General features: G+C 40.4%; 1 protein-coding gene across 6 annotated transcripts in view; it reads right to left on the reverse strand.

Moving 5' to 3' along the window:
* Positions 1-216: 216 nt before the first annotated feature.
* Positions 217-21,407, reverse strand: part of Mon2 (MON2 homolog, regulator of endosome-to-Golgi trafficking) — a 76,717-nt gene continuing 55,526 nt past the window's right edge. For 4 of the 6 annotated variants that reach the window (XM_036170227.1, XM_036170228.1, XM_036170231.1 and 1 more), the window contains 10 exons: positions 18,853-19,478; positions 16,273-16,416; positions 15,648-15,665; positions 15,237-15,365; positions 13,968-14,158; positions 12,719-12,779; positions 11,801-11,924; positions 8,513-8,720; positions 5,689-5,771; positions 217-2,042 (listed from right to left, as the gene is read on the reverse strand). In XM_036170227.1, coding sequence (XP_036026120.1) covers positions 1,879-2,042; positions 5,689-5,771; positions 8,513-8,720; positions 11,801-11,924; positions 12,719-12,779; positions 13,968-14,158; positions 15,237-15,365; positions 15,648-15,665; positions 16,273-16,416; positions 18,853-19,478 — 1,748 coding nt within the window. In that variant the 3' untranslated portion in view covers positions 217-1,878. The remainder of the gene's footprint in view (positions 2,043-5,688; positions 5,772-8,512; positions 8,721-11,800; positions 11,925-12,718; positions 12,780-13,967; positions 14,159-15,236; positions 15,366-15,647; positions 15,666-16,272; positions 16,417-18,852; positions 19,479-21,407) is intronic. The other 2 variants (XM_036170230.1, XM_036170229.1) reach the window with 1 other exon arrangement.

Here is a 21,407-nt window from a genome sequence, read left to right on the forward strand (position 1 = left end):
ATGCTTTAGACCCTTGACTTACAGATAACCCTCACTGGAGAATAATCATTCATATTGCAACTGAATCTGTTATGAGCAGACACTTTCACTTTATATACTCAGGGCAATATTTTGAAAATGTTGCCACCCTTATTATTTTGATATTTTATCAGTGATATCCCTATTTTTTAAATCAACAAGTGAATATATCAAAATATAAAAAATACACGGCTTGAGTCATTTTTTTACACCTTTAAGAAAACATTGACAGCACAGTCTATGAAATACCATGTTTTACCTTAACCTTACATGAAATAATAAAATAGAAATTCATCAATTCATGTGAATAAAAATAATACTCCTTCAAAATAGGCCTTACCACATGTATACAGAATATAGTGCAAATTAAATCATTATATAATTAAAATAGCCTCAAAATTGTATCTCATTGATTACTCCACTTTAATGTCTCCTTATAGTTTTATGATTATTCTGGACAGCCCAGAATTTATAAATCTTGTTAAAGTCAAAAGCTTTCTAGTGCATAAAATAATATCAACCCACTATCATTTCTTATTAATAATAGCAATGTTTTCAGTATTTTTCATGTTTTCAGGATCTGTGAAATGAAATTTTAACTTGGAAGAAAAAGATTACAATGGTATAATTAATTAAATAAAAAATAGAGTGAGCTAGGTCAAAGTCAGTTTTGTAAGAGACAGACCATGTGCTCGCTCCCTAATGGCAGCGGGTGCTTCGCCCTCCCACAGTAAACTCACTGCCCTGCGAAATGCCGGCTGCCTCCGCTCACTCGCTTGCCCGTGACGCGTGGTTGATACTGTGGGCTAGTCCAGTGCTGTCTCTTCTTGAAAGGAACTCAGAAAAGGAAGCACAGAAATGAAACACCTCACAGGCAAAGTTTCATGACATCTCAAGTCATCTTGCCTTGTCATTCGAAGACAGTGACAAATGCCATAGGAAAAACCAGCAGAAATATAAAATATGAAGTCTCTAAAATTCAGAGAGCAAATATAAAAACAGACAGGTGAAAGCTTAGAGAGAGGCTTAAAGAAATGAGGTATGATTGGGTCATCGTGCTACAATGTATCTCAGTGTAATACGTTACAACCTGTGTTTCCAAGGTGCAAAGTCAGCAGATCATAACTTCTGCATGTTCACATGATCCTCTGGTCAGAGGTGTACAGGTCACTAACAATGCACGGAAAAAGCATGAAGCTAACTGTGTGATTACACCATAAGCTTATCTGCCCCATAAGAAGGCAAATCAGAAGTAAAAATGTAAGCAAATAATTTTGTATTAATAATAAATACGGCTTCAAGCATTAAACATCATCAATATTTTTAAATTTTAAATAAATGCAACTATTTTATACAGAACTGTACCATTTATTATACACACAGTATATCAGTTCCCTTTGTTCACAAAGGCTGGTTGTAGATAATATGGAATGTTACAGTACCACCTTGCATAAAACTTTAGTACAATTCTGTACTTGAAAAAGGGTGCAAAACACCAGCCTCAAAAATCTGAATGGAAGTATCTTGCCTTCCTTTTTAAAAAGCACACCATTGACACACACGCACACCACACTGTACATAAGCTCACTTTTCAGTCACCAGCTGGAGATGTGGTAGCAGGTATGACGTGGAACTCACTACCCTCCCATCAGTATTTACTCATTATACGGCTGCGACTCCTCCAGGAGCCTTTGTGGACATGGATGCTTTTCTATGAATTACTGACCAGATAATTACTTCAGTTCAAAGAGACAAACAGCAGCTGCCAGGAATTACTTCTGGAAGAAACGTCCTTCTTGTAGCCGCCCCAGGAGCCGACATTCCTTAGGATATCATCTTCCTTCGCACCACTGCAGCTGGTCAAGATTCTCCATTCTGAACTTGGGATGCTGGTGGCTGCATGAAATCCTTAAAGGGAACTAGTGCCTCTTTAAGAGCAGAACAGACTTCTGAGGATGAGCACGTGATACATTCTACCAAAGTTGGGTATAAGGCAATTACTTGTGCCCAGGTATTTCCATCAACTGTAATATAAAAAGTATAAAAATCTCTAAACAGAATGTATGTAAACAGCAGTCACCCAATTTACATAAACACAAATTTAAAAACCATAACAGAAATGGTTCTGTAAGCATCTTTTCATTTTTACATTTTATAAGATTTCCTGATATATAATAAAGCACAAAAAGGAAGAGTTAATACAGTATTATGTACTTAGAAATTAGGTAAGAAAGTAGGTAAGGGGCTGGAGAGATGTCTCAGTGGCTGCTCTTTTGCAGAGGACCTGGGTTTGGTTCTCAGCACCCACGTGGCTGGTAATAGCCATTTCTAACTTCAGCTCCAGGGGAATCCAATGCCCTCTTCTGGCCTCCTCAGGTACTACACACAAAAGTGGTACACATATATACATGCAGACAAAAGTAAGTAAAATCTTAAAAAAGGAAGAGAAAGAAACGATCAGTGAATATAGACTCACCAATACCAACAAATTTAAAAAAAAAACACATTTTAAATGATGCTTCAATTTTTGAAAACTTGAAGTTAACAAGGTAACAAAATAATCCAAATCATTATTTTCTATATAGCTGCCAGAAAACATAGTGTGCATGTCAAGAACAATTAGGAAACATTTTTTACTCAGTTGCCTACTAAAATATCTTCCCAGGAGTCCCTCAGTAGCCCTTGATACTGATTATAATTTTAGCCACTGCACAGTCCTGCTCTTCTCGCAGTGCTTGCTAACCTCTAATGCACATCACCATGTCTCCTCACCATGGCTACCAAATAGGTGCCTCTCATCAGGTGGGCCACAGCGACTCATCTTATCCAATAATCTGCTTATGCTGAAGATCACATATGACATTTATGCTTTCTGTTGTTTGTTGGATTTTTTTTTCCCAAGTACTTATACATGCAAGCAAATATTGTATCCCTAATCTTTTCCACTTTTAGTCTGAGACAGTGTCTCACCAAGTTACCTAGGATAGCACCTCCATCTTAGTCTCTGGTTAGGACTTTGCAGAGTGCTCAGTCTCCATATAAAACCTGCTGACAGATGTCATGTTATTGCACAGAGCAAGTCTCCAGTTTGGGGCAGAGAGCATACAATAAAGAATACTATGAAAATGTACAAAACACTCCCTTTTATGGGGGGCCTGGTTCTTAAGACAGGGTTTCTCTGTGCAGTCCTGACTGTCCTGGATCTCGCTCTGTAGACCAGGCTGGCCTCGAACTCAGAGATCCACCTGCCTCTGCCTCCTGAGTGCTGTGATAAAAAGCACATGCCACCACACCTGGCTCAAAGCACTTTTATAATTATTCTGTCTTGTATTAGCTGGTGACAAGTTTTTCCCTGGAATAAGGTAGTGCTTGGTATTGTGGTCAAGTCAGTATCTCAGTTCTCCTGATGTGAAATGAGGAAATGAGTTTAACATAGTCTCTCTCAACTTCCGAAATAAGTTCCTGGTTAAACAAGCTTGGGAGACATCACATATATCTCTCCTCTTAAAGACCAATAACTCATATGAATTCACTAAAGGCTTAGAGTAAAGGGAATACTCAAATTTATCTAATCCAGGGTTTCCAAAATGAAGGTGCTTATGGGATTTTTTCCATCTAGCATGTTTTCACACTACTCACTATTCACCTTACACACTGAGTGTGATCCCCAGGACCCACGTGGTGGAAGAAGTGAACCAACTCCCTGAGGTTTTCATCTGACCTGCACATGTGGGGTGTGACAGTGTACACCTGTCCTCTACACACACAGTAAATAAAATGGAATAATAATAAAAGAAGAATCCATACCATAGTCCTTTTTGCTTTTGCTTGGGGTGGGGGTTGGCTTAAAAGAAGTCAGAAAAGGAACTGAAAAATAAACAGAAGCCAAGCACCGGTGCTCCAGCTGCCCTCCACAGCACTTCCTACCAACCCACCAAGGAGCAAACAAATCCAGACTAGCTACACTGTCAATCAACAGCCCTATTATGATACCACTTCTTGGCTTACTAGAGGAGATACTTCAAGCAGACACCTGACATAACACTTGGGGGAGTCTCCTCAGGTTCTCATAGGCTATTCTAAAGCCTGCTGTAATCTCTGAGGAACTCTTTAACAGGAAGCCAGGTGAACAGCACATATCTGCAACCCAGGGCTTGGGAGGTAAAGGAGAAAAGGTAAGTAATTCAAGGTTATCCTTGGCTGCATATGTAGTAGTTCAAAGTCAGCCTGAGTTATATGAGATTCTGTTTCAAAAATGCCAAACTATAAAAAGAATATTAAAAAGATGTATGCATTGATATGGAAGAATATACATGTTTGTTAATGAAAAAAGTAGTTATAAACAGGGAATATTGTTACTTTTTGCATAGAAAACTAGGGATTACTGGACTATGTCTTTTGTATTTATATGATAAACTTCTAGAGAGAAGCACAAAAATCAAGTAGTAATAAACACACACACACATATTTCAGCACTCATTCAGTGTGTGCAGCATGACAGGCACTTGGAGGTCAGAGGGTAGCCTGTGGGAGTCGGTTTTCTCCTCTTATCGTGTGGTTTCTGTTACTGAACTCAAGTTCTCAGGCTTGGTGGCAAGTGCCCTTATGCAGGGAGTACCTCATCACCTGCTGTTTTTATATTTTTAATTTATGTATATTAATAGTGCCTACTCAAAAATTTACCACCATCAAGTAAAATAATAAAAATAAAAATCCCTTCCAACAAAAATGAGTCTCTAAATGGTTTATCCCCAGCAACATAACCACAGGAGACAATGATAGAAGTTTAAACAGACATGGAGCCTGGTGGCTCCACACCTGACAGCCAGTCTCTTGCACCAGGCTTGCACGGCTGTTTGCAATCCAGCACAATTCTGCTAGGAAGGCTGGCTTTTTAATTTTTTTCTTCTTTCTTAATATAGCTTATTATACTTTTCTAATATATCGTTATAACTTATGGTTACATGAAATTAAAAAGTCCACTTCGTAAGTTCAGAATTCCAACTGTAAACTGTTTTAAAGGTGTGTGTGTGTGTGCAGGTGTACATGTATGTAGAGGCCAGACAGCAGCTCCGATGTGGTTCTTCAGGCACTGCCCACATAAAAATCAAATCATCTGGAACTTCTGTTTGTTTGTTTATCAATGTGTGTCTGGTACACATGTAAGACACGTGTGTAAGGATGCATGGAAGTCAGAGGACAACTCTGCACTCAGTCCTCTTCTTTTTGTATCCAGGTTCTGGAGCCAAACTCAGGTTATCAGGCTAAGGCCATCTTGCTGGCCCAACACATTTTGTTTTTGTTTTTGTTTTTTAAAGATTTATTTATTTATTATGTATACAGAAGAGGGTGCCAGATCTCATTACAGATGGTTGTGAGCCACCACCTGGGTGCTGAGAATTGAACTCAGGACCTCTGGACCTCTGGAAGACCAGTTGGTGCTCTTAAACTCTGAGCCATCTCTCCAGCCCCTGCCCACCATGTTTTTTAAAAATAGGTCATCTAATATAAAGACCAAACACTGTAAATTCCTTTTAGGGAACGGACACCGGGAGGGCCTTGAGTTTTGTGGTGTTCTGAAGTTCAGCTACGCAGCAATAACACAAAGCACACTAACAGGAAGTATGTCTGTGCAGTGTCTCATAGGATAACCAAGTTTCAAGCACTTACCGTTCTCAGGCTGAGTTTTCTTAAGTGAATCAATGAGAGTACTGACAGCTTTTAATACAAATATGATTTCTGTTACTTGTTGCCTAAAACAGATAAGAGATGATTTCCTTTAGGATTTTAAAGATATATTGTGTATTTTTTCCCCACAATGTTTGTACAAATAGATGTACTTTGGAAAAATATTGAATACAATAAAGTAAAAGAACGTTAAATTCTTATAAAAGGAAAAATCTTCAAACACATATTAATAACAATACATGTAAATACCTGTTGGGGAACACTATTTTAAGGTGTGTTACTTTTGTTTATGCTGCATTTGTTTTAACTCTGTGAAGCTGTGTTACTTACTGTGCCTGTGTAAAACACCTGATGGTCTATTAAAGAACTGAACAGCCAATAGCAAGGCAGGAGAAAGGATAAGCGGGGCTGGCAGGCAGAAAGAATAGATAGAAGGAGAAATCTGGTAGAAAAAGAAGGAAGAGAGCAAGGAGGAGGACATCAGGGGCCAGCCACCCAGCTACACAGCAAGCCACAGAGAAAGAAGAAACAAACAAACAAATACATAAATACAGGAATAGAGAATGATAAAAGCCCTAAGGCCAAAGATAGGCAGGATAATTTAAAGTTAAGAAGAGCTGGCTAGAAACAAGCCAAGCTAAGGCCAGGCATTTATATTAAGAATAAGTCTCCAGGGGCTGGAGAGATGGCTCAGAGGTTAAGAGCACTGACTGCTCTTCCAGAGGTCCTGAGTTCAATTCCCAGCAACCTCAAGATGGCTTACAACCATCTGTAATGAGATCTGGTGCCCTCTTCTGGCATGCAGGCATACATGCAGACAGAACACTGTATACATAATAAATAAATAAATCTTTAAAAAAAAAAAAAAGAATAAGTCTCCATGTGTGATTTATTTGGGAGCAGGGTGGCAGGCCCCCAAAGAGCAAAAACAAACAATCATAAATACCTGTGTTCCCAATACAAATCTAATTTGTAGCTACTCTTTCCAGAATTATCAATGAAAGGGGAAGGAGTGAGTCAACTCTTGAGAAGTCTACATTTATAAGACAGCCCGTGCAACTATTTACAATTACAATCCTTTATAACACATGCTTTCAAAACTTCTCTACAACATGATTGTTTGTTTTCTAACTAATGCTACATGAAAAAGATACTTTTAATATCTGATACATATTTTATAATGCTGCTAAAATTGCAATGATACTCAAGTGTTTTTAATTTATTTATTGATATTTTCATATGACTATCATGAAACATGCCTGAAATTAATTCTGAGATTGCTTAAGTAGCAACATGTAACATAAAGAATAAGCACATAATCAGGACAGACGGGCCCAAAAGAGCACCCTGGCTCTTTCCTTTGCCCCAACAGGAAAGGCTGTTTTGCTCTATGGTCCCTTCTACCACTGGTCAGATCTCTAATCCCACAGAGAGCCAGGCCTTCCCAGTACTGTACAGGACCCTACTTCAAGTCTTTCTTTCTAGTTTCTTGCCTATAGTTCTAGCTTCAGGAGACTAACACCTCTGGTCTCCTCAGGCACATGTACTAATGCCTGCATACCAACACATAAATAATAATAACAAAAATACATTTTAAAAGAAATACTAAAATGAGCTAGTTAAATATTCAACACAGAAAAGGAAGGAAAGGTATTTTCTGAATAATATGATCTAATACAATATTCACTCAAAGCAGCTTTGTCTCTTTCATGCACATATCAGGAATCAACTTTAATTAACCAATTTTTAATTGTCTCCATAATCAAATTACTAGCACGCTGTCAATGGGATAGTTTTGTCTATACATTTGAAAGTAGAGACCTATAATTTTTGATCCAGAAATTTAAATTTCAAGATTGTATATGGTTTTTAAGTATTGGTCATTTAAAAAAAAATGTGATTTTGTGACTTTCATTTATCAAATTAGAAAACTATAAAATAAACACTAAATGAGTAAAGAATTTTAAGATACTGTAAACTGAGGAAAAGGCATCCATATTTTTCTGGGGAAATCTAAACTGGTATGAACCTGTAGTAGGCAATTTGGTAAATAACATTTGAACACTTAAGAAGAAGACCTGTATCCTTTGTCAGGTCAGGTCCAACTTCAGAAACTGATAAGGAGACAAGAGTGCACAGACTTGGACTTGTGGACGTGGCCAGCCTCTGTACCCGTACCCAATCACAGAGCAAGCAGTCTCCTGACTCTCCTAACTTGGTATCTCTCTCTGCTTGTATTTCCTATTTGCTTTGACTTAAACTTGTTTTCACACTTAAAAGAATTACGATTACATCCTTTGCTGAATTCTCTGTCACTCCACTGTGACTTAGCCCTGAAGACCCTGCCATGAACACAAGTTAGGTATCCAAGAAGGGGCCAGCTTAGGAGCAAGGGCTTTTGTTAGGCAGATTAGAAGGCATGGAGGTTTAAGAGAGGTCCAGGGAACAGATGTGAAGAAGTGACAATGGAAGGTAACCCTGGGAAGTGATTTAATCCACAAAGTCCTTAGGCAAACACCTCGGGAAGAGGGTCTATTTTCAGATATATTTTTTTTTCAGGTTCTGCATGTAATTCAATACATGTATCACATATTTCTTAATCTCCAAGAGTGGCCTGAAACAGCATAATTATTTAAAAAACCATACGTATATGCAACAAAGCCTATGAACACTTACACTGTAAAGGGTGAATTCTATTATCAACCACCTCAGGTTCATCCAGCTCACTTAGGAAATCTCTTGGTTTTCGAGCCGTTTTGTGACTAATTATGGTATCAGTGTATTTCCTTCTTAATTAAACACGTACCTTGGGAGAGGGCACTTCCCACTAAGCCTTTCGTCCTCTATGTAGCGCCGCAGCACGTCCTGAGACCTCCGTAGGAGCACCGAGAGCGCCATCCGGGAGATGTAGCCTTCCTGGGGCGTTGTGACTTTGTTACTGAAGGAAAACCGCAGCAATGTCTCAAAACACATTTTAGAGAACTCTTCTCTCAAACGGATGTCAATCTCCGCTTCTGTAAAATTAACAGTATTTGATTGTTAATAAAATGGAAAAATAATGCATGCTAAGAATGAGTCTAGCAAGTGAGGAATACAAACATCCCCTCAGTAGGAGGAAAAGCACGGATAAACAACCTAGTTAATAATATGTAGTGAAAAAACAATTTTCCTTCTTGGAATGTGAAAAATAAGGTTGTCCATAATCGGCATTTTCTTTCTTGATTTTACTGGATTTAGTGTGTGTGTGTTTACACACACCACAGTGTGCATATAGAAACCAGACTACAACTTGTTTGAGTCAGTCCTCTCTCCTTTCACCATGTGGCTTCTGGTGACTGAACTCAGGTCATCAGGCTTGGTGGCAAGCACCTGTTGGCTCCAACACTTTTCTCATCTTTTTACACCTTTTGAAAATACTGTAAGTGAATCTCAACAGCAAGGAATGTCACTTGATTGGCAGATGCTTGGCTAGCATGCATAAGGCCCTGAGTTTGGTTTCCAGCTTCAAGCCCCAGTATCACATGAAGTGGACAGGGTGGCATACGTCTGTAACTCCAGCAGGAGAAGGAGAAGCTCAAGGTCATTCTAGGTTAAATAAGAAATTTGAAGGCAGCCATTTGAAGCTATATATTTTTTGAGGCTAGCCTGGGGTACCTGGAACCCCACCTTAAACAATAACAAAACCTCACCAAACTTCTCAAGAGTTTACTATAAATCAAGTCACAATTAATTGCCTTTTTTGTTTTAATTATCTTTTCTCCTTTCCTAGCAACAAACTTTTCTGGAACCTGAGCCTTTTCTTCTCTAACCATGCTTTCTAGCCACAGCCTGGGAGCAGCCTCGCCTGACACCGTTCTCCCTCAGGCCACACTTGCAGAACGCAAGCCTTCCATTTTCCTGGTTCACTCTTGTTCTCATGAAAGATATTGCAGTGGTTTCCTAAGAAAGGGTGAATGGAAGGTCAATTTCTGTAGATCTTTGGAGACGTCATTATTTTACCGTGGTATTCAGGTATGGCTCCCAGCACCTCCACCTGCTCTAGAGCAGCAGTGGGAAATGGGAACGCTCCTATCCTGCCCTCTCTGAAGCAAAAACGCTGGGAACATGACATGCTTTCTGCTCAAGTATGAGAATTACTCTCTGTACCCAGACTTGCCCAGCACGCCTAGGCACGCACCTCCATGGTGAGAACTCCATCTCTGGCTGCCATGACAGGTCTTTGAGAAGCATGCAGTTCCTATGGAGAACTTCTAGGCTGTTTTAAAAGATTTTGTCTCTGGAGTTTTTAACGTCTTTTTACTATAAGTATGTTGATGTCTTCTGATATGTCTTACTAAGGGCCTTTTATCTTTCCCTCTTTTGGTACTGAGTTCTCATTTCTAAGGTGAAGATAACGTCTTCAGAAATCTCCTTGTCTACATCTCTCCTCCATTCCCTCCTGGAAGATGCAGTATCAGATGTTAGACACCTCTGCTTCATTTCTTTCTTTTTGATCATAGCAAATATTTTTCTATTGGCATCTTATTTCCTCAGTCACTACTGTGACATGTGAACATGTGGTCCCCAGACGGAAGGACTTTCTGGGGAGGCTTAGGAGAAGGAACACTGCTGAATAAAGTGTGTCAGAGGGTGGACGTGAGGCCTCAAAGGCCTGTGCCACCCAGCGTGCACTCGCTCCCTCCTCTCTCCCACATGGTGAGCTCTCAGGCTCCCAGTCAGTCCTTCCCTGTCTAGCCCCTGCTCTCACTCTCGGTGTTGCGCCTGGGTTCCAGATGAGCTCTCGGCTTGTTCCAGCCGCCATGCCGCCACCGCCCCTGCCACACTTCCCCGCCATGATGGTGACAGAGTCTTCTCCTCCCTTTTGAATCTTACACAAATAAACCCCGGTTCTTTTATTTACTCCTTGGTTTGGCCTCTCCTTCTAGAGTCTGTGAACTTTGGCTATGATGCTAAAGAGCAGAGTCATCACAGGAATGTGTTTAGCATGGATTGTCTCTGTGAGTTTATAGAAAAGCTCCAGGTGAAGCTGAAGGACATGCGCTCCGCGCAGAATCCCTAGAAGGGCCAGGGTGAGCAGGCGCCTCTCAGTGTTGGCGCCTCACACAGAAACAGCACTGGTACTGCCAGAGAGAAGTCCAGGACTAGACACCTCATGACTCAGTGCTTACTTAGCTAGAGGATTTATACCTCATTTTAAATTTTCCTTTATTAAAACATCTAGCATTTTAAATAGAAGTATGACGTAAAAATTAAGTCCACATAATATTTTTCTCTGAAATTCCCATGCTCATTAACTTACAGGCTAATTTTTTTAAATTGATGGGTAATCGGGGGAATCTAGTGTCTTGAAGCAGCAGGAGAGCCATCTAGAGGCCAAACTGTACAAATGTTCTTTAAAGTATCAGCTTATTCCTGGGTGTAGTAAATGCTGGGATTAAGGATATATTCTGCAGAAATGTATAATTTCTAAATAATCTCACAGGAAAAAAAATCTGATGTTACAATTACATCTGAGATTTGAATACATATTTAAATAGAGGGAAATAATAACAAACCACAATTTAGGTAGCAGCTCAAATTAAGATATGATGCCATAATGAAAGGAGCATGTTCTTTCTTACTCGGTCTCCAGTCCTATGACTACGGGAGTGTTTTCAATGAGAGAACACATCTCTTTCTTGAACACTGTGTACCTACGTTCAGAAACACTGTGGAGTGCACCACCTTTCTAGCACAGTGTCTGCACACAGCAGGTGCTCTCTAAGCGCCTGTGCCTTTAGCACATGTTAAGGCGTTTCCCCTAAAGAGCCGACCCACTAAGTGACGACATCCTAAGTGACAAGGTGTTCTTTTATACCACAGTCTTTACAACAGTCACAACTTCACAGAATGAGTGACTGACCTTTGTCAGCCTATGACTCCATTAGATTCCACAAGTACCATGGAACTTATTTCATCAGACCGACATTCATCCCTGAGAGTGACCTCCCCATTCTCCAGTTTATAGTTGAACAGAGGATTGGACACGCCTTCCCAGCTGCTTCAAAAGCACTTCATTCGTCTTACCACCGAGAAAGCCTTGGAAGCCACACACCTGTAAACGAGGATGACTGGGAATGGATGGAGCCCCTGTTGAGCATGGTCATCATCTGGCCCACAAATGCTTTAGGAATAAGGTTGGCGTATGGGAGTATCTCTGCACTGATAAGCTGAACAACCTGAAACAAAAGGGGAGTCAAACATAGATTTTTTCATCAAGAGACTGACTCAAGTATAATTTCTAGAGTAAAAGCTAAATTTTATTTTTTAGGAAATTAAACAACCTTCCCTGATTACTAAACTACATCAACATCTACTGTTATGTACAACCTGACCACTGACACTAAGGTTACCACACTATAATTTTATAACATGTTGATCTTCATTCCAACTGTAAATATACAGAAAAACTGAAACTCACCCATGCTAAAATAAAATATCCAAAATTAAGATTAAATTTATTTTTTATAATCAGAAATTATAAAATATGAGAAACTAAAGTAATACTCATTTTTGTCAAATACCTTATCCTGAAATACAGTTTATTTTATCCTTGGAAGGAAAAGAAAAGCTTTCATCCAAGCTTTAAAATATAATGGCAACACTTGATAGATATATGAAGATGCTTACACTCTCAAGTCTACACCTGAAAATAATGGATTTGATTTACTTAAAAGCTAAGCGATCTCACTTAAAGACAATAGAGCCCAACTCCTTCATCAACCCAATCTTCAAAGCTAAAAACTTCACTGTGGCAGGATGGTTCAGTGTGTACAGAACTCAGTAAAAGCGGAAGACCCCACAAAGTTGTCCTCTGACCTACATACAGGCACACACAGGGAGACAGAGAGAGACATGCATACATCATACATGTGCCCTTCCCCTACTAAAATTAAAAACATTCAAAGTCTCCAATTCCATTTACAACCCTCAAGTACAGTAAGAACCAGGACATTTTTCTAAGGTTGCTTACTTCAACGTCAATACTTTCATTTCTTTGAAATTCTTGAATGGAAAGATTATCTGGAGGTATGCTAAGAAAGAAAAAAAAAGATTTGATTTTTAAAGGTAAAACATTTCCCAAACAACCAAACAGAAAAGAGATAAACAGTATTCAAAGGATAAAATATTAGCTCTTCCTCCTTAGGCTGAGACATTATGGTACACTCTAAAAAAATACACTTTGAAATTCAAGCAGTTAGGGTAAATGATTTGTTAAAACACTTGGAACAATCTTGAACTGAACATCAGTAAAACTAAACTTCTCTTGGTATGATGTATAAGAAAGAAAGGTTTATAGATAATACCATCCACAACTAAACTCAACATTGAGAGTATACCTGGATTTTTGTTTTGTTTTTTGTTTGTTCGAGACAGGGTTTCTCCGTGTAGTTTTGGTGCCTGTCCTGGACTAGCTCTGTAGACCAGGCTGGCCTCGAACTCACAGAGATCCACCTGGCTCTGCCTCCTGAGTGCTGGGATTAAAGGGGTGCGCCACCACCGCCCGGCACCCCTGAATTTCTTTATGCTGATCATAACATAAAAAACCCTCAATCAAGCCCATTAATTTGTAATATTAAATTAAATCTTTTACAGTAAACGTAAAAAGAGAAATTCCATAGAGAAAAAACCCAATTTAGATTTTCTAAAACCAACTTATTCCAGCAAGAACAGAGAAATCAATAGTTCTGAAAGAACCAAGGTGGACTCCAGACTTTCTGCTTCAGGAAGAGCAAGCTGGTCACAAAGTGAAACCACTGAGAACAACTGGTACAACAGCAGCTGGAGCCAGCCAGTGTCTGCCAGAGCTTCGTCTGCATTCCTCTCATGGCTCCTCACTGCAACCCCAGTCAACAGAGGGGAACACTGAGGCCGCAGCGCCTAAGAACATGTCTGCCATCACACCTCAGGTAAAGGCAGGCTGCCATTTGAACTGCTTTATCTTACTTTCTTTTATACTGCATGTGTAAACACACTACAGCTAGATGGTTGGCAGGCCTTCAAAGGACTCAGGCCTCTCCTATCCATCAGGCACTGGTCTTTCCAGCACAGTGAGCTGTAAACACCCTTCCCCCCAGCTGCTTCCTGTCAGGTACTAGGTAAGGGCAGCGAGGACGGATGTAAGGAGCACACAAGTGCCTGTCCAGTGTGTGCAGCCAGTGACTGTCAACCCAATCTGAACAGTTCTTTAAAGGCTCTTCACTTTGGATCAATGAGCTGACCTTTTAGTGAAGAGGAAGTCTTCAAGCGTGCTGGCGAGTTCTGGCCACATGCTGTCAAACTTCCCAGAAGCGGCGTGCTGTCGAGCCACAGGCAGCCCAATGGAAAGGACTTTGAGGAGAGAGGCTACGGCCAGCTTCCATGTGCTTTCAGAAGGGCAGGAGTACTTCAAACTGAGAGGAACCCTGAGAGTCTGAAGAGGGAGACAGTTAAGTGACACACATAGCTGCACTCAAAACAGAACACCAACACTGAGCACACACATCGCAGTTAGAGTCACTGAAGAGACTGAGAAAGCTGATTCACAGGCACAGTCCCCAAAGCCTACTTCCTAGAAAGACACACTTCATTTTGTTTGCAACAGGCTTTTGTACGCTAGAATGCCAGTACCACCGAGCTAACTCCAGCTCTGAAGGCTCCACGGGTTTTTATTGGACACACGTCTCCCTGACGAGGCTCAGGTTGGATTCAGCCTCTGCCTGTCTCCGGTCTCAGTCTCCTGAGTGCTGGTTACATATGTGCCGCAACCAGGCCGCCTGCATTCACGCCATCCCCAGCTATCCTTCCCTGCTTCTCCCAGCAGGACGGAATTTTGTTCAGATGCGTCTCCGTTCAAAAGAGGTCAGTACTGCACATATTTCCCCAGCACTTAGGGGAGAGCTAGCAACCTGAATCCCACTACTTTCAAGTTTCATACCTAAAATTCCTTGAGTTTTATATTCTACTCAAATATTTTAATGTACTTTTTCTAATAGTGCAATAAATTAACCATGTAAAAATATAAAACTTAGAAGTTTAGGTTTAGATTTGTCCTTCAAATAGAAGAAGAAACATAATGAACAGAATTTAAACTTAAAACCAACACGGCCCTCTATATACTATATACACAAGGAACTGGCCTTTTGAAAGTGAGTCTGCATTACCAGTTAAAATGATGCTCTGAGTGCATTCCTGAATATTAAGCATCCTCAAGAGCTGAGGATTCTTTAAGACGTATAATGAATCCACTGTGAAGAAAGACCTTACTAGGCTAGAGATATAGTTATCAGAGCAGCATCTGCCTGGCATTTAGGATTAATCTCTAGGACTCTGACACCCCACCCCAAAGTATCTCATAGATTAAAAAAAGGGGAGTTGCTAAATACAATGCATGCATTTGAAGTCACTATTAGTAACAACATTTTTCATTTATTCCAATATATTGCCTAAAGAGAAATTTCAATGATTTTATAATATCAAATAAAATTAGAGAGAGAAAAAAGATACACTACCTTAATAATACTCTGGAGGACTTTCTCGCTCACCACTGCTTTATGACAGGCTGTTTTTTGGTACAAATCCACAACTACTTCCAAAGATCTTTCAGCAAATGGTACATAATTCAAGGCTACCCATTCCGCCTAGAAAGTAATATTTTCACATGGAGTTAAAGGTAATGGGACTGAAGGAAATGATATTGTTTTTGAAAAGAAAGCTCCTTTTCCTTACAAGTTCAGGCCTTGGTTCTAGATCAGATCATATTACATGCAAAGGTTTCAAAAACATATGTACTTCATAAATCATTTTCAGCCAGGCAGAAGTTACAACTACCGGGGAAGCACAGAGAGCATTCTGTCAGGACTAGGAAGATGGGCTTTACTGGTTGCCAGTAGGTTAGGACAGTTTTAGGAAATTTAACTCACCGGTGCAAATAGTTGGATCTATTGTGATTCCATTGTGATGCAAGACAAATAGAATGAGAAAAATTAATACATATTAAAACTACTTTCGGACTATATATAATTATAATTTTTATGTTGAGTGAAGAAAATCAGCATGTACATGCATTCAAAAATTTACTTTTGTCCTAAGTCAAAATGAAGATATAATTTGCCAACTAAGGCTATGAAAATTTATATAAAAATCCAACTAAATTTCACACCAGCAATGAACAACTTATTGAGTACACACAGATTTCTTCATCTTGCATATCTATTTGATATCTATTTGAAGGTAAGATTAGCCTCAGAGATTTACAGGCCATTTTACAGAGGAATGGGTGAGCCAAGAAAAAGGTACAACAGAACTTTCATTTCTGAAGAAACAAGGGATGTAGCAGGGCAAACTTTCAGGAGGGCCATCGGGAGAGGAGAGACATGAACAAGAAGAAAAGGTTCACCGACATGGTGTCTCAGTAACATTCTCCTCTGTAACAGACACGAGAGTAGGAACGAAAACTCCCTTTTCTTAGGTGCCCACAGTTCACCTTCATTGGAACTCACTCATAAGCCAGGACTCGTCACAGGATGAACACAATGTGTAAACTACCTGATTGTACTTTGCGTTTGCAATGTGCTTTGTCTCCAGCTGTCCGTACTGCGGCGGTTTACAGGAGAACTCTACGAAGGCCAGTAACTGGTCAAATACAGCCGGGTACATTGTCTGCATGCTCTCTGGGCCGACACAGATGGCCTACGAAACAGTAAGTGAATATTAGGATGCATGTGTGAACTCTAAAGAGTTCTCTCCTGTGCACTCATTTGCTTACCCCAACAGTCCTAAGAACCGTACCGTCTCGTGCAGTATGCAGCTGTTCATACTTGGAATTCAAGCTATATAAACAATGATTAAGTGAAAGCCAACCTGAAAGTGTCAGTCAGGTTAAACACGACTTTAATGAAGTGTGGTTTATTCTTTAACACAGAGGGAGAGGGAAAGGGCTAGCATACTAAGGTAAGTGCCAGGTGATGCTGAGGTGCAGCATCTGAGCTCTGCCACACCAGGTGATGCTGAGGTGCAGCATCTGAGCTCTGCCACACCAGGTGATGCTGAGGTGCAGCATCTGAGCTCTGCCACACCAGGTGATGCTGAGGTGCAGCAACTGAGCTCTGCCACAGTGCAGCCACGAAGATCGCTGCCTGTGCCTGTCTATATGCTCACAGGCGTTATATTTGAAAAACAAGTCAACCTTTAAAAAACTCAAGCACAATTATTTTAGTGATATAAAGAAGTTTTCAAGTTTTGGAACGGTGTTATATTCTGTTTTCAGAGCCAAAGATCAAATTCCTCGTAGCCATTATGAATAACTATATTTGTTCTTTTTCTGCTAAAGTGGAGTTTTTAAAAAGTAAAATCTCAAGTTTCACCTTGAAAAATAAAGGGTGTGTGTGTTTTCCTTTATTACCCTCTATGCCTGTGTGTGTGACAAACCTGAATATGTAGTTACGGATTCAAGAATCTGGGAATTCTCCAAATGAGTACTGTTTTGTTTTTTGTTTGTTTGTTTGTTTTGGTAGAAAACCTTTTTTATTCACTTTAGGGAAATGTATAAACAATGTATTTGTGTTATTTAATCAGAGGGGAAAAGTTTGATGAACTATATTTTTTCATCAATGAAAACTTTTAAAACTCATTTTGATTTCAGTTGTGGAAATTCATGCCCCTCAAACAGTCTTTGAATGTCAGATTATCTTAAATTTTGAGTCTGTTAATAATTTGTTCCTTGTACAATAGAAAGATGGTTACATAGATAAAGAACTACTGCTTAGCCTGACTGTCTCCAGAGGCAGCTTATGGAGACCCTGGTCATTAGCAGAAACATCACTGGCTGCTCCATCACCCCAACAGTGTAGGAGGCCACTGGTTACTAGAGAACAGGGCTGGCAGCACACGGATGAGCTTGGACCGCAGATCTTGGCTCCTTCTCATCTCCAACACTGTGCTGAAATGGCTAATTCCTGAACTGACCTTTTCTGTCAGTGTTTGTTTCTTGAGGTAGAGTTTCACACTGTAGCTAAGGCTGGGCTTAAACTTCATGTGAGCCTTCTGCCTCAAGACTTCCAAGTGCTGGAGTCACAGGAATTATTACACCCGATGTGGCTTTGGAGCCTGTCCTGGAACTCCCTCTGTAGATCAGGCTGGTCTTGAACTCACAGAGATCTACCTGCCTCTGCTTCCAGAGTGCTGGGATGAAAGGCATATGCCTTTCTAACCCAACTAACACACTTATATGTGTGTACATACACTCATACCATGGCATGTATGTGGGAGGTGGGTCCCAGGGAGCACAGGCAGGCTTGGAGGTAAGCTCCTTTACCTGCTCAACCACCTGTTAGCCTCTGTTTAAGATTTTGGTAGTTATGAACTGTAGAATCAACGTCCTCGACAATCTAAAACCTCTTTCATTTTTATATGATCTTTCTTATCAATCTGAATTTATTCAAAGATCTTTAGAGCTATTTAAATCTGCAATTTGTTGTTGTAGAAAACAAAACACACAGGTAAAATCATACATTTTAAAGTTGCAGTAAGAAAAATACTTTTGCATCTTACCCTGTGTCTTAGTGCAGGCTACCAATAATTCCAGAACTAACTTTGTACTGCATTCTTTTTTTTCCTTTTAAATGAGCATTGATTGGTGTTTTGCCTGCATGTATGTCTGTGTGAAGGTACTGGGTCCTTGGAACTGGAGTTACAGAGAGCTGTAGCCTGCCATGTGGGTGCTAGGATTTGAACCTGGTCCCCTGGAAGATTCCCAATCCCAGCCAATGTTCTTAACCCCTGCGCTGTCTCTCCAGTCCCAGAATTAACTTTAAGTCAACTGAAATTAGAGGACACAAGCACCTTCTTAACAAGTGAAACAGACCTGAATTACTTATTTTGAAAATATCAGAAAGAGTAAGTTTTTAAAATCCTGACAATCTTAAATTTATCCCAAAGTATACATACACAGCAACCTCAAAAAATCTGAATTTGAGTTGGGGATTTAGCTCAGTGGTAGAGCAAGTGCAAGGGTTCGATCCTCAGCTCAAAAAAATAAAAAAATAAAAAAATAAAAAATCCGAATTTATCTTATGAAGCTTACTACAAAATAAAAAACCCCAGAAGCCCATATTCACTATTGTTTACCTTTTGAAGAACATCTAAAGCTGTAAGCACAGCTTCTTGTAAACTTGTTAGGACCGCTTCAGTATACGACGGAAGGATGAAAGGAGACGCGTCCGAGCTGATCGGGACCGAAACAGCACTGTGCAATATGACCCCCAACTTCTGTAAGTCGTCCATGTTGAAGCCAGCTTTTATGTGCTGGTAGAGAGCTGGGAAGATCTGAATTAAAGCTGTGAGGAAAGGCTGGCTGGGAATAAAGGTCAGCTTATCAAAAGTAATAGGTGGCTTTGTGCTTTCAGAACCAATTCTATACCAGGTATTCCAGGCAGCCCACCAGAGGTTCAAATCTTCAAGCTCATCCGTCACCGCGGGGGGCTCAGAGCTGTATCTCCCAAGTTTTTCTCCAACGGAATCTGTTCTGACAAACGGCCTGTTCAGGCCTGGGCCTGCAATGCTTCCTATAAGGACAGGCATGGGCACATTAACTACAGGTGGTGTCTCAGGCTTCTCCGAGTCTCTGACAGGGGACACAATCTGTAAGATTTCCTGGAAGCTTTTCAGAGCAGCCAGGGACACTTCATTGTTTTTGCTGAGTGCGGCTGACTGAATGTGGTCAAGAAGAACATCCCAAGCTCTTGAAAAGTCTCCTGTGTCAGGAAAAGGGGGGAAAAACCAATTACCACATACTCTTAGACACTTTGGAGCATATTTGCTTTATTTTCTGTTTAAATTGACGTCAAACTCAAAAGAATATAATTAGGATCTAAGGTATTAAAACTATGAATTAGGGCCTGGCAAGATGGCTCAGAGGAAAGGCACCTGCACACAAGCCTCAGAGTTCCATCCCAGAACCACAAAAGCCTGACAAGTAGCCTGCTTCTATAACTCAAAGCCTGATGGGTAGCCTGCTTCTATAACTCAAAGCCTGATGGGTAGCCTGCCTCTATAACCCAAAGCCTATTGGGTAGCCCGCCTCTATACCCCAGAGCCTGTTGGGTAGCCCGCCTCTATAACCTAAAGCCTGTTGGGTAGCCTCCCTCTATAACTCAAAGCCTGATGGGTAGCCTGCCTCTATAACCCAAAGCCTATTGGGTAGCCCGCCTCTATACCCCAGAGCCTATTGGGTAGCCCGCCTCTATATCCCAGAGCCTGTTGGGTCGCCTGATACTGTAATGCAGACACTTACTAAAGACACCAGGTGGAGACAGGCCAGTTACCCTGAGTACACTGAGTGGCAGAAACAAGAGACCCCGTGTCAAACAGGTGCCAGGGGAAAACCGACCTCCGAAGCTCTCCTCTGAGTTCCACATGCTAGCAGAATGTGCACACATGTCCTCCCATGCACAAGTAATACAAATGCAAACTAAAAAGACACCACCACAGCCAGCTGGGGAGGTGGCAAACGCTTTTGGTCCCAGCACTCTAATCCCAGCACAGGAGGCGGATCTCTGAGTTCGAGGCCAGCCTGGTCTACAGAAAGAGTTCCAGGACAGCCAGGGCTACACAGAGAAACCCTATCTCAGAGAAAAAAGAAAGAAAGAAAGAAAGAAAAACCAAAAAACATAAACAAAATACCGTAACACAGAAATAATAGAAAAATCTCTACAAATAGGTATGTATGTGCTAAGTAGGTAACATACCTATTTGTAGAGATTTTATTTACCTTTATGTAAGTAATAATAATTTACTGGCCCCCACCCCTTCAGGATTAGGTACTGAACTAACGTTCTCGTGTATGGTAGGCAAATCCTCTACCACTGACCTGTATCTCTAGCCTAAGATGCTCTCACTCTTAATCCCTGGAGAAGTTATAACTTCACAGTATGCTACATGATTTACCATCTAAATGTTTAAAATGATCTACGTCATTCATACTGCATAAAATTCTGATTTTATGCTTTGGTTTGCACGTTACAATAAATTTAGAGCTCTAAGTTTTCTTACACATGTTTTCCACAACAGTAATGGCTTATTAGGATAAAATGCATCATAGAGTCAAAAGAAGAATGTTCATTGGCTGGCGAGATGGGTGATAAGAAGCTTGCCACCAAGCTGGAAGACCAGAGTTCAAATCCCATGGCCCACACATGGTAGAAGGAGAGGACTAACTCCTCCAGTTTTTCCTCTGCCCTCCACACGGGTGCTATGGCATGTATGCATGCTCCCCATCACATACACACAATAAACAAACAAACATGAGAAAACACCAACCAGTACGTTAGCTTTCTAAAAGTCTATGTATAATTATATGTTGGACATGGGTCTGTTAAAAGCAGACTCACTAGTGTTTACATTATAAAAATTATCCAAGCCACCTGAGCTGCCTTATATATATATTTTCATTAAAAAAATTTAAAGCAATACTTAGCATGGCATGTTTGCTGACATAAAGTCAACACAGGTGTTAATAGTGATGCTTTGTATATTCCATCATATATAAATTATACACAAAGGAAAAAAAAAACTAAATTAAACAAAAATATACTGGGTGTGGTAGCACATGCCTTTAATACCAGGACTTGAGAGGTAGAGGCAGCCTGGTCTACATAATGAGTTCTAGGACATCCAGGACTACG

This window comes from Onychomys torridus, chromosome 20 (assembly GCF_903995425.1).
Source record: "Onychomys torridus chromosome 20, mOncTor1.1, whole genome shotgun sequence".
Taxonomy (NCBI): Eukaryota; Metazoa; Chordata; class Mammalia; order Rodentia; family Cricetidae; genus Onychomys; species Onychomys torridus.